This window comes from Haplochromis burtoni, unplaced genomic scaffold (assembly GCF_018398535.1).
Source record: "Haplochromis burtoni strain Fernald_Lab_line unplaced genomic scaffold, NCSU_Asbu1 Contig_20, whole genome shotgun sequence".
NCBI lineage: Eukaryota > Metazoa > Chordata > Actinopteri > Cichliformes > Cichlidae > Haplochromis > Haplochromis burtoni.
Window position 1 is genome coordinate 3,884,400 of NW_024582381.1, and position 12,768 is coordinate 3,897,167.

Consider the following 12,768-nt stretch of genomic DNA (forward strand, 5'->3'; position numbering starts at 1 on the left):
CTAAAGAGGAACATTGTTTTTATAACCAGCCAAACAGATTACAATTTTATTTTGATTATTTCTAGAATCTTATGTCAAAAATGATTCTTCTGTTGGTTTTCACATTTTATGTGAATCACAAGACCTCTTTAAGCTGATTAAGAAAATGCAGGGCATTTTTCTTTTTTTTTCTTTTTTTTTTTAAGTCCCCTTATTTGCTCCTTTTGGTCTCTGGTGCTCTTTCAGACTTGACTTGGCACGTGTGTTTAGAGCGGTTGAATTCACTTTTAAATATGCCTTTTCTCTAGAGGTCCCAGCCCCTTGTGATGTGACCCGCATGACTAATTCCATTTAAAGGGGAATAACATGCATTAGGGCTCTCACTTTTCTGCCTTCCATTTGCATAATTTTGTTTGGCAACTTGGAAAAGGGCCATTAACAGCACTGAGACACGCACTGTAAAGGGTAGGGACGGAGGCAGATCGATACTCGATTTCAACGTCTTTAGCAGCATCGGGGTCCAGATCAGGATGCATTCACTAATTCAAATTCGTGCTGGAGTCTTGTGATGCTACTATTAGTTCCTGATAAGGAAACACCGTTGTACTGCCTCGCTTAATCTCTGACAGACACATTCGCTCGATCGATAGTCTTTTACTTTTTTGTTGCAAAGACAAGATTGATTGCCAGGGGTTAGCTCGTGCTCAATTCCACTGCTTGCACCGCTCATTATTGTTTCAATTAGGCATTCTCTAGAGACCTTATTCAGTGTGGCATGAAAATGCCGTGACCCTCTGCAATTCACATCAAACACCAGATGTTTGCCAGGAGAACCTCTGACACCAACTTTATTCAGGTTGAGAAGTGAAAGCACCATCCAAACAAGTGGATTAAGCAGGAGGTGGTCTGTCAGCGGGGAAGCATGGGGATGACCGGGGGAAGTTGCGACTCGCGCCAGTGAGGAGGAAATAATGACAATGTTACCTTCTCGTGAATTATTAAGTGCCCTGTTCTTATTTTAGCCCGACTCAAAATGCTGCATTTTCATCTGTGGGTCTGAGGCTGTGTGCAAGGGTATTTTTTTTATTTTTTTATTTTTTTTGACAGCTGTATTACTGCTGATAAGCGAGACTGTGTGAGCTGATCAAGTAGTGAGACAAGCGTTCAGAGCAGTAGCAGCACAGCAGCAGCAGCGCTGTAGTCACTAGGAGCCGTGGCAGCAGAAGCAGCAGCAGCACTATCAGTCACAGCACAGGCAGCAGCGACAGCAGCAGCAACAAACTCTCTCCCGTCTTTTTCTTTTTGGAGTTGTTTCCTGCACAGACGACAAAAGGCGAGGAAGTGGGAGAGAAGTGATCCAGGGCTTATAGCTGTCATCAAAAACAAAACCAAAACGCAGACCTGGCTGCCCCCATGCCTATCGAATTTGTTTGCAAAATCAAATTTGCAGAGGAGGATGAGAAGCAGAAAAGCAAGCAGGATGGGGACAAGGAGAGCCTGATCGAGGAGAGCTGCACACCTCCGGCCAAGGACCTGGCCGGGTTTGCTAACTCCTGCTCCCTTCATGGGATTAACCATATCTTTGTCTCTGGTCGGCTGGGCATCCGGCAGACTCTCTGGGCTCTTGCCTTTTTGACTTCACTGGCACTCTTTCTGTACCAAGCAGCTAAGTGTGCCATCTCTTACCTGGAGCACCCTCACGTCACAGCTCTGAATGAAGAGGCGACCCCCGAGATGGTTTTCCCCGCTGTGACCATCTGCAACATAAACCGCTTTCGCTTCTCAGCGCTCACCGATGCTGACATCTACCACCTGGCTAACTTGACAGGTCTGCCCCCCAAAAACAGGGACGGGCACAAACCCACTGATTTAATGTATCCTGCTCCTGACATGCAGGACATTTTCAACAGGACAGGACATCAGTTAGAAGAGATGCTCATGAGCTGTAATTTTAGTGGACAGAACTGCTCAGCCGAGGACTTCACTGTGGTGAGTGTAAAAGTTTCCCAAAGTTTTGTGTTTTGCTTGCTCTTACAAAGTGACACCACTCAGTTGTGATTTATTGGCTTCAGAAAAAAACTTTTATTGTTGTTGTTGTTGTTGTTGTTGTTCCTGCAAAAGCAACCTTGTTAAACAAGTATTTGAAACATTAAAGGGGCCACAAGTGTGTAAGTGAACAATATCCTTGTTCACACAAAACTACCTGTAAGGATGAAAGCGGTAGGATCTCGTTAAGACGAGCGGTTTAAATTCTCTTTGTGTTTCTACTCATCTCTTGGGGCCATGTGGTTCCCACGGTACAGTTCTGCATGCAAGATTCATGTCTTTTGTTCAGTCATCGAGCTGTATCTCTTCTCACTAAGTTCTAAGCAGCAACAGTGTTTCTCTTCAGCCGTGCCTCCACTAGAATCTATTATGTCAAAGAACAAAGGCTGCTCCCAAAGAAGAAAAACAGAGAGCTGTTGTATGTGGTTGTGTACTTTTCCAAGGCAAACTGCGCTTTAGTGCTGCCTCCAACCCTACTAGCTGAGAGTGCATGGCAACAAAATTGCCATCAAAAATAGCCGAGTCTCTTCTTCCTCTCTTTTCCATCTCTCCCTGTCGCTTCCACTCTCTCTTCCTGACATTGCAGAGCAGCTGCCTGCCTCTCTCTCGCTCTCCCTCTCGCTGGGCTCTTGTACCTTTCAGGAGGGAAGGAAGGAGTAATGCTTCTTCAACGTTGTATTTCAATCTCGCTGCTGTTAAGATTAAATATTTAAAGACTGACATACATGATTTTTGCATTAGCCAGATTGACTAAAAGGAATGAAACAATTTCCATGAGAGGGAAAGTGTGTGTGTGTCTGTGTGTGTGTGTGTGTGTGTGAGAGAGAGAGAGAGAGAGAGAGAGAGATGGAAAGAGAGAGAGGATCAGGTGAAAGAGGGAGAGTTTGTGCCTGTGTTCTGTGCACTATTTATTAAAGGCACTGTCCTTGCAGGAGATGGATTTCCCCATCTCTCCTGCAGGAATAGGAATATGCAATTGCTTTAGTGATGATAAAGTGGGGATGTCAAGTCTTAATAGGGTATGTTGAACATTGATATGCTCACCTTTCTGAGACCTGAAGATTCTGTCTTATCACAGAGATGGCACTACATTATGTCTGATGTGCCAAATTACGCTGAAGAAATAATGACGTCTCTCTGCTTCTCATTTGATTTCTCCGACACTCTAGCACGGTATTTATTTTTTCTTTATTTTGTTGACAAGGCAGCCTCTTACATATACACATAAAATTACCTGTGACATGAGCGTGGATTCCCCTCCAGAAAATGTTCTCAGTTGTTCTGTCGAGCAAAAGAAAATGTTGTGCTCCTCAGGGTACCCAAAAAGTTTTGCAGTATTCAGTCTGAAGCAGCATCGCGACTCTAAAAGTTTGTAACGTGCTTCTGGCAGGTTTGACGGCAATATCCTCTGACACTTTGACACTCACTCCTCTCTGAGTACATTAATTAGCAGACAATTCTGACATCCAGGAAATGTCTGTTCCATGTCGATGAAACGTCCTGTAGCTCTCTTTGGACACTGGGTGACTTCATCACAGATTAGGATCCTGTTGGAAGTTCCCTAAGCTGCTGTTTCCTCTCTGGCAACTATGTGATCTGCATTTTCAGGGGCTGTCAGTTAGATTTGTTACAGACTACTTGCTGCCGCCACGCATGAAAAATCACTTACTCTGAGTCCTGGTGGGAATCTGCACTGGGAGTGCAAAGAGAGGAAGGACTGGGAGTTGTGGGATCAGACTGGTGGGCAGAACGCAAAACAGGACAATGCCAGTGAAGCTCATTTACATGCATGCGTGCCTCTGTTTTTATTTGTGCACGTGTATATTTCTAACTGGAAATTGCATGCAGCAAGAAGGCCATTATTACAGGTGATGTGCTATTAATCACATGCAAGCATGTTCAAAAAAACTAGAGTCCTGCACAAACTTGTCATTATTCTTCGTATAGGGCCCTGCTTCAGGATCGAAATGTATTTTCTTTTGATTGATCATTCTGGGAGCTCCAGATGTTATATTTTGATAAAAGCTTCATGGATGCGGGACTCTTGGGAAAATTGTATGATGAAAAATAATTGTGACATTTTCTGACATTTGAGCTTTTCTGTAACCAGACCGTGTTCTGTGTAATAGACCTCCGGTTTCCAGTTTTCCTTTTATTTTTCTCTCAGAATCTTTATTATATCTTTTAATTTTTTTATTTGAATTACTATAAAATCCCAAATCTAAATAGCCATGACTGAAACGGTTTCTGCAAAAACACTAAAATCTCAAAAATATATCAATATTTTTCTCTCTTTTTTTAAGTTTGTTTATTTCAGAAATCATGACTTGCCCTCTGTGCATTCACTGATGAAAGAGTCAAATAAATATGAGTCTCAAGGCCAGGAAAAAAAAAAGGTCTGGCTGCTCTAATTCATGGCAGAAAAATACATAATCACGTAGCAGAGAAATTTGTTTTCCTCTTTCCAGCATCGTGGACCGACGTGATTATTTGACGTAGGTAATAAGGCCATTCTTTATAATTAAAGATTACATTATTGACTTGGATTAATCACAGAAGATAAAGCTGATTCAACAAGCCATGAATAAATAGATTAATATTTTTCTTCCAGTCTAACTCTGAATAATTGTTCATCTATTGTGTGGTGCTGTCGCACAGATGAGCAGCGAGCCCTTTGGCTTTTTTTAAACAGAGCTCTGAATTGGTTTGCTCTGACTCTCAGCTGTGTTTGCTGCTGCATTATCAGATTTTGCTCTCAGCAAGGACAGATCCCTTCTGCATATATTCATGGAGATAACTACACAGCTATAGGGTGGCATGCGAGGTGATCTATAAAAACCTGGGTTAACGGGGACAACACTGAAGAGCTCTCCGCCTGCAATTTGTCATTTCACTGACTGAAGCCTCCATTGTGTGTTTTATAGATAATTGAATGTGTAATGGTGTAAGCCACAGATGATTTTCACCCCCTTCCCCCGTCATATCCTTCATAGTAGAACAAAATCCGAAGCCGCATTAATGTAAATCAATATAATGTAGAAAATGGCACAAAAGAGACATAATTGGGAGTTGATCTCAATAACTGTACTGCTCCTGTGTGGGTCATGAGAGAAAGATGGGAGGCAATGAAAAATTATAGTGAGAGCGTAAATAGGGAAGCGAATTTAAGTCTCGATGGTAACAAGCTACAGAACTGGCATACACCTAGACTTAGAGTTTCATATGTAGCTGGCGTGGATTCACATAGAGCCGACTTTCAAAACAAGTTTTTACATTTTTCTGATATGCTGAAGCCATGCACAGTCTCCACAATCTCCTACTTGGGCCTGATGTGTAAAATGTGTCTCCTGAGCCCTTGCATGAGTGTGACATTCCATGTTACAACAAGAAATACATCCCCGACCTTTGGCGTTGTCTTTGAGCCCCGCAAAAACTCAGTTACAGGATTTCATTCTCACTTATATATTCGTGTGTGTGTGTGTGTATGTGTTTGCGCTCGTGTGAAAATCTGTGTATATGTGCAGATAACTGTAGGAGTGACATCCGCTTCCCTAGAGGCTCCAAAGTGTAACAGCACACACACACACACACACACACACACACACACACACACACACACACACACACACACACACACACTCTTCTCCCCCAGCCTGCCATCTTCCCTCCTGGTGGAGAGCGAGGAGTGTGGGAGCGTGAAAGTGACTGGCTATCTGGACTGGCTTCGTCTTCAACAGCCTGTCAATTAGCCATCTACAGTTCCACTGCTGTGGGAGTCCCTGCAGCTTAACATGCTGTCTGATATCGGATTCAACCCTAGAGGCCAGCGGTGAGCGTTATTACATCCTCCACCACCCATAAACAAACAACTCTTTTCTTGTCTTTTTTTATCATCTTTTACTCTTCTTGCAAAATGCAGGAGGGGAAAAAAAAACAAAAAACTGATCGCATATTTTTTCGAGGCTAAAGGGGGGACTGCTGCTTTTGCAACCCAATTCAGTGCCACTGCACTCCTTTCCCACCTTCTCCTCCTCTTCCTCCTCCTCCTCCAGTGTATCAGAGGAAGATGAATTACAGTGCATTTGGTCTGTTGCTCCTCCTGATATGCATCACCACTGTCTAATCAGATTAAACCCACCTGTGACCAGCCAATGGATAACACCAATATGCAAACTGTTTATATTTGGGAAGATTTACCTTTTCCATCGCTTCCTGAGCTGGTTTTAAAACGTCTAACTGTGCCTCGGTTTAGAGCGCTCGGCGTGATGAGGAGAATCTGCGGCTCAGGGATGGCGGTGGCTTTTAACTCGACGATAAAGGCTTCCGATGTTGTGGTACAGCTAAACCCCCTTTCTCTAACCCCTGGGAGTCTTTTACTCACACAGACATTTGTCTCTTTCTGACAAGTCATAACACTGAGCTGTTGGTAGTGTTAATGTGGCTGCACACAACACACGCATGCACACAGGCACCCAAACACAAACATGTGTACCAAAGGGTGTATAGTGTAGATGGAATACTTCCCCACACAAACACACACAGGTCTCATCACAGATTGAGAGAGTTGGCTTGCAAGATTGATCATGACTCCTGACTGGGTGCCCCTCCCTCTCTAGAGGATCAATACATCCTTCAGTCAGATTGCTTCCCTGCCCTTCCTACTCCAAGCCTGGTGTGACTAATTATCTTGTGCTTGTGTTTTGGGCCCAGTCTCAGCTGCATTTGTTAATGCTGCCAGAGTTAGTGAAGAAACTGATCTTTGGAACAAGATATCTGTTTGTTTTAGCAAATATCCAACCCAAATCAATCAATATACACTGTCTACCTTTCCCCTAAAGGGCGCTGAAATTATCGAGCAATATAAGATGACTCACGACTAGAGCTGAGCTGAGATGAAGAGGAAAGAGCGTTTTGATAAAGCAATATAAAATTTACAGACATATCTGAAAGCCAAAATGCATATTTTTCATACAGCTAAAGGACTTTCCCCCCCTACAAACAGGTCTTAAAATGGGTATCGCTCCTCAGGCTCCACCAGATTAAATGGAAGTCTTTTTCTTGAAAAATAAACCATGTGTTTACACGTTGTGCAGGTGATGGAGCATCTAAGCAAAAATCTTTTTCTGTCTGCCCAATTTTCATATCGCAGATGTTCTCCATATTAGCAGGTGTGATATTTTCAAGTTGGGTATGTCCACATTACCAATTTAAAAAGTTTCTCTTGCAGCTCTTCTGCAATATGAACACGGTTTGCACCATCGATTTTTGAAAAAATGCCACAATTTGTGTAGTTTTTCCTCAGTACAGCACCACAGTGGTTTTAAATCAGTTACTCGAGATATGATTCAAATGCAGACTTTCGCTCTTGGGTTGATTTTGTGGTATGCTTTGGGTCTGTCAGATTAGTTTTATAGCATTTGTCTGAACATGACAAGAGAGTGTGCTGCTTCTATCAGCAGTCAATAAACACTAGTAGCCCAATTAAACTGGAAGCCATACATACCGATGCCATAACACAGCCTCTACCATGTTTGGCAGTGAGGTATGCGTTAGACCATAACACTGCCTTTCCTTCTCCATACTTTTTTAATTAATTAATTTTTTTTTTTTTTTAAATTGGCTAGAAGTTGATTCTGATTTCACCCGCTCAAAGAATTTTTCCCCTGAAATGTCCAGGCTGTTTTTAGATGTTTTCTGACATCATCTATTCTGGCCTTTGTGTTCTTCAGCGTAACCAGAGGTTTGCACCTTGTTGTAAACCTGCTGTATTTAAATCATGTAGACCTTGACACCTACCTCCTTAAGAGTGTCCTGGACTTGACTAGATATTGTAAAAGGGTTTTTTTTCTTAACCTTGGAAACAATTCTTTGATCATTCACTTTAGTTGCAGTATATGGTCCTTCAGGTTTGGTTTTTGCAAACCTGGTTAGTGCATTACTTGCTTTAAGAATTTACAGACTGCTGATCTGAACAAGGTGTTTTTTTTTTTTGTTTTTTGTTTTTTAGTTTTTGTTAGTGCTGTCAGCATTATTCTCGTTAAAATGACGTTAACGCCATAACTGCATTAACGCTGCAAATTTCCGTTAGCGAGTTAGCATGGATTGTCCAGTGCATGCACAGTGTCAACGTGTTAGCGTGGTTAGCTCATTAATGGATTAGCCCCGTGCGTTCCGTGCGAACTCGCTAACTGGGGTTTGCCCCGTTAATGCGGGTATGGCGTTAACGTCATTTTAACGAGATTAACGCTTACGGCACTAGTGTTTTGGTTTGTTTTTTTGTTTTTCTAGCCTAATAATGCTTCCTTTATTTGCATCAACATCGCTTTTTGGAGATCCAGCTACCAAAAGTTCAACACTTAAACTCCTGCTCTTTGTCTACTTATTTTGTCATGGAATAATGTGAGTACAGGCCTCACCAAAAATTTCCAATTACTTTAGAGACTCTGAAAATGTTGACTGTGTATAAAAGTAGCTCTAATTCCTAAACAGTTGATGCAATACTTTTGTTGAAACCCTCGAATTAAACCTGGGAGTCTGCACTTGAATTGCATCTTGATTGATTGTTGTAGTGTACAGAGGTAAAATTACAAACATTGTGTCACTGTCCAAATACCCATAGACTTACCCATACAGCTTAACCACAGCACTACCCTCAGTACTGCTGCCGCTGTTCCTCTGGGTTTTTTATTTTTTAAAGAACCCTCATTAAGCAGTGATTTTGGAAAAAGTTAATCAGTTATTTAAGTATGCATTTTCTTGAGTAAAGTTTAATGAAGTATTTTTGCACATGTGTCATAATAAGGCTTTTTAAAATACATTGCAGTAATGATGAATGGCATTCACTGTGAAGATAAGTATGATTATGAAAGTCTTTGGCCGAGACACTTTAAATCTACACTTGTCTTCCTAGCTGCCAATGTGAGCCTTTTATTTTGTCATGTTTCCTGGGCTCTGAATACATTAGTGGAAATTCCTCTGAAAAATTAACCAAGCTTGCTTTTAGGCCACCACATAATGGGTTGGTGCTTCTTCTCCCCCCCCCCCAAGATTTAATTACTTGGAGAGAGATAGCACATGCAGGTAGACAAAAAAACAGAGACACCTTACAAAGTAATTCTGTTTTATACACTTGCATTATTTTAATCAGTAGAAAGTAACGTAGAGTTCTGAAAAAGAAAACATTGGTTTTATGAAAACTGCAATGCTACAGTGGTGGTAAAATAAACAACACAAAAGTGTCTTGGTTTTCTCTTTGTTCTTTTAAAGCCTCATCCTAAAACACTGGGAAAAAACAATGTCTCATAGGACTGATATTACTTGAGATCATGGGCTTGAGCTACCAAATTAAAGGTTTCAAAGAATTTATTTTTGTGGGATAATTTTAGTATGGACCAAAATTTGTATTTAACATAAGAGCATGCCTTCTGGCAGCCATTTGTGGATTGTAATTTAAACTGAAAGACTAACATAACATATTTTAAATGCATCCCCACTCCCCCAGTAATGAGGTCTTAAAAGATTTTAGGAGGGGAAATACAAGACAGAAAACAGCTGTAGTGACTTTCTGTATAGTATACCATGGATGTCTAGCAGAATGTATGAAATAATGCACACTGGTGCATTGGTTTAATGTTACCACTAAAGTGTAGATGGTATTTCAACCAGAAATGCAATTCAGTTTTTACTGAAAACTATTCAAAGTTTCCATTTCACTGTCAAATGATTGTGCATAGATATGGCAAACCTACGTTTTAATATAATTTAATAACTGTTTTACTATTTGAAGCCATCCTGACTTCAAAATGAAGTAAAACGGATGTATTTTCAAAATAAAACTTCATTGAAACAAGGGAGGAAAACTAAAAAGTGAATTAGATGAAATCTTTTAATACTAAATGAAAACTGCGGCTGTTTCTAAGGCTGTCGTTGCATTGCTACTTCTACTGTTAGGTGGTCTCGATGTGTGCAGTCCCATTCTGTCTGATATTTTAAATAGACAGAAGTGGAGAAATCGTGGCCAGCGTTACTTGGATGAAAATGTCAGTCGGCTACAATTCAGCCGATGGAAATCGCACGCAGCACAAATGTCATACCGAATATTTACCCCTGGCACAGTCTGAACATGAGGGCCTTGTCTATCCGCTTGGCTGGACACTTGGCCCTTATTCTGAATTATGTCTAATGTCACACACTTGGCTGTGCCCCTTGCTGCTTTTTAGAGTTTGCGTCCACATATGCAATGTTTTCTCAACAAGCATGCTTATTAATATCCTTTTGCTTTCTTTTTTATTCTACACTCAGTTTCCCTTGTTACTGTTTCCTACAGTTAATGCAAACAAGGTTAGAAGTCTAGTACATAAACGCTAAGGTGTTATGACAGGTGTGATATTTTGTCAGAATCTGAGTTTGTTTTGTGCACCACCTGAGCAGCCCTTCCTGTATGATGATTTTTGGCATACCTTGTTGTTTCCTCTCAGGAGACACGAGCAATGATTAGTCAAACGGCTTCGGGGCCGGCTTTCCAGCAAAAGCACTAAATGCATTTTTTAACCTCAGTTTAATATCGGTTCCTTACATTGTATATTGCTTAATAATGTACGCCCTGCCTATAGAACAGTATGCTCTGATAGAAAATGCTGAATTATTCAAGCTAATGCTTTCCTAATGCCAATAGCTCCTGGTGGCCATCTTTGAGACCATTTGCTGTGGAGGGACCTTTGTTAAGTCTTTATGCAGTTTTATAGGCTGCAGCTTGGAGGGAAGGATTAAAAAATTTCCACCAATATCACCTTTTCAAGAGCAACTGCACTACTGTAGACACAGCTTAGACAGCTAGAACAGAGCCACTCGATTCATATTATCCAGAGATGAGAAGAATTCATCTGTACCCTGGTTGTCCAGTCGGCTACAGAGCCGAGTGGGAATTATCTGTCTGCAAATATGTTCTATGAAGTGAACCAGTGCACATTATGTATAAACAACACATTTAAACCAAATTTATTTCTAGATGAATATGATCAACTAAAACACCATAATTGCTGTTCAGATCCTCACAACCTCATCTTTTATGAACCAATCAGTCAACTTCTGTGCTCACAACCTTCGGATATAGCACTATACAACCATATTTGCTGAATATCATAATGGAAAAGCTGTTGGTTTTGCTGACAACTCACTGTTGACAGGTCTGCACTGTAGCCGGCTGAGCTGGCGTTACCTTCACACACTGACAGGAGAAGCTTTTTCACAGTTCCTGGAAGTCCTTATTCAAAACTTTTAAGAGGAGATGAAAGAAGGATATGTTTTTAAAAATTTAACTGAGATTTTCAACACAGTTCAGCTGTCACTTACACTTGGGAACTCAAGCTGGTTCCTAGCTGCTCAACCGTAATATATGTAAGGCCATGATCGATGTTGTTTACATTGTTTATGTATGCTGTAACAGAAAAGATACGGCTTTTATCACTTTGTTTTCTTTGCCTTTATCCAGTTGTTTATAATGCATGCACCAGCATACTGACAGAATGTTAATCAAACAACACCCAAGATTTCTATGGTTTTAAGCTAACTAGAGCAGTACAGTGTTTACATTTTCATTGGGTACATTTTGTGAAGATAGTTATGTGTCCTTATTTATATATAAAATTACAGTTACTGTTGCAGTGGTTGATGCCTGTTTTAAACATGGACAAAGTTTCAAATATTGAGGGCTGGTAGTCAAAAACCATTCTCTAAAAACACTTCTTTTATAGCTATTATCAGTTATATATGTGTATGAAATCAAAGCAAAGGGATGTCCTTAATATGATCAATTCAGACACCGGCTATTAACTTGTAATGACACTTAAATTACAATTAAATTGCAAGTTTCAATATAAAAACAAGGCATTGCCAATTTAATGTAAAAGAAATTGTGAATGCAAAGGGCAAAAATACAGTCATTCAAACATTTTCTCCACTTGTAGTACATGCTGCACATTAGTATGTACCTTGAGCATCCCCTTCTTTTTCCCTCAGTGCAGAAAAAGCAGCCGTCACCCAGCCAGGATTTCTTCTTAAACACAATACTTTCACGCCCCTGTTTTGGTAATATGACGACATCAAATCTTTTACCTGATGTTGGCAGCTTTATCATCTGGGTCTGTCCTCTGCTGACAAAACACTTGACCTTCAGGTGTGGTGAAATGTCATCTGATTTAGCACGGCCAGTTTGAATTGCCACCACTCGTTTTGTCATCCAAGCGTTGCTTTTTGGATTGCAAGTGTCAGAGCAAATGCATTACAGTGAAATAAGCCTGTTTAAAAAGAAGAGTCACGCCAATGGGGATTTCTAGTATCATTTCAACGTAGCATTTAAATAGCTGTTACTGTATATTTATGCATCTGCTTTCGTGTAATTTTAAAGAACGTGATGATGGATATTCAATTCACATTGTCTGGTAGCTTTGATGATTTGTAAGTCAAGTAAATGTTGAAACATCTCGACCTCTTTTTTTTCCCAGCACGACAGAGACACTAGATTTATGCACTACAAATCTTTGAAGTGGCGTTCAGGCGGAAACGCGTGATTTTATCCAAAATGACAGAGGGGGAAGCCATGATGCACTCAGGTCTTGAAACATTGAAGATGATATTGTGGATGGCGTGTTTTCTAAATATAAATGAAACATCGCTGCCTGTGCTCGTCCTTTTTTTCTTAATTTATGCTTCTCCTTCAGCTGGCACAGTAGTAGCTTTTTGTCC

General features: G+C 40.7%; 1 protein-coding gene across 1 annotated transcript in view; it reads left to right on the forward strand.

Annotated features, from left to right (window-relative positions):
- Nucleotides 1-615: 615 nt before the first annotated feature.
- Nucleotides 616-12,768, forward strand: part of asic4a (acid-sensing (proton-gated) ion channel family member 4a) — a 93,761-nt gene continuing 81,608 nt past the window's right edge. The window contains exon 1 of the mRNA XM_005919323.3: nucleotides 616-1,968. Coding sequence (XP_005919385.1) covers nucleotides 1,393-1,968 — 576 coding nt within the window. The 5' untranslated portion in view covers nucleotides 616-1,392. The remainder of the gene's footprint in view (nucleotides 1,969-12,768) is intronic.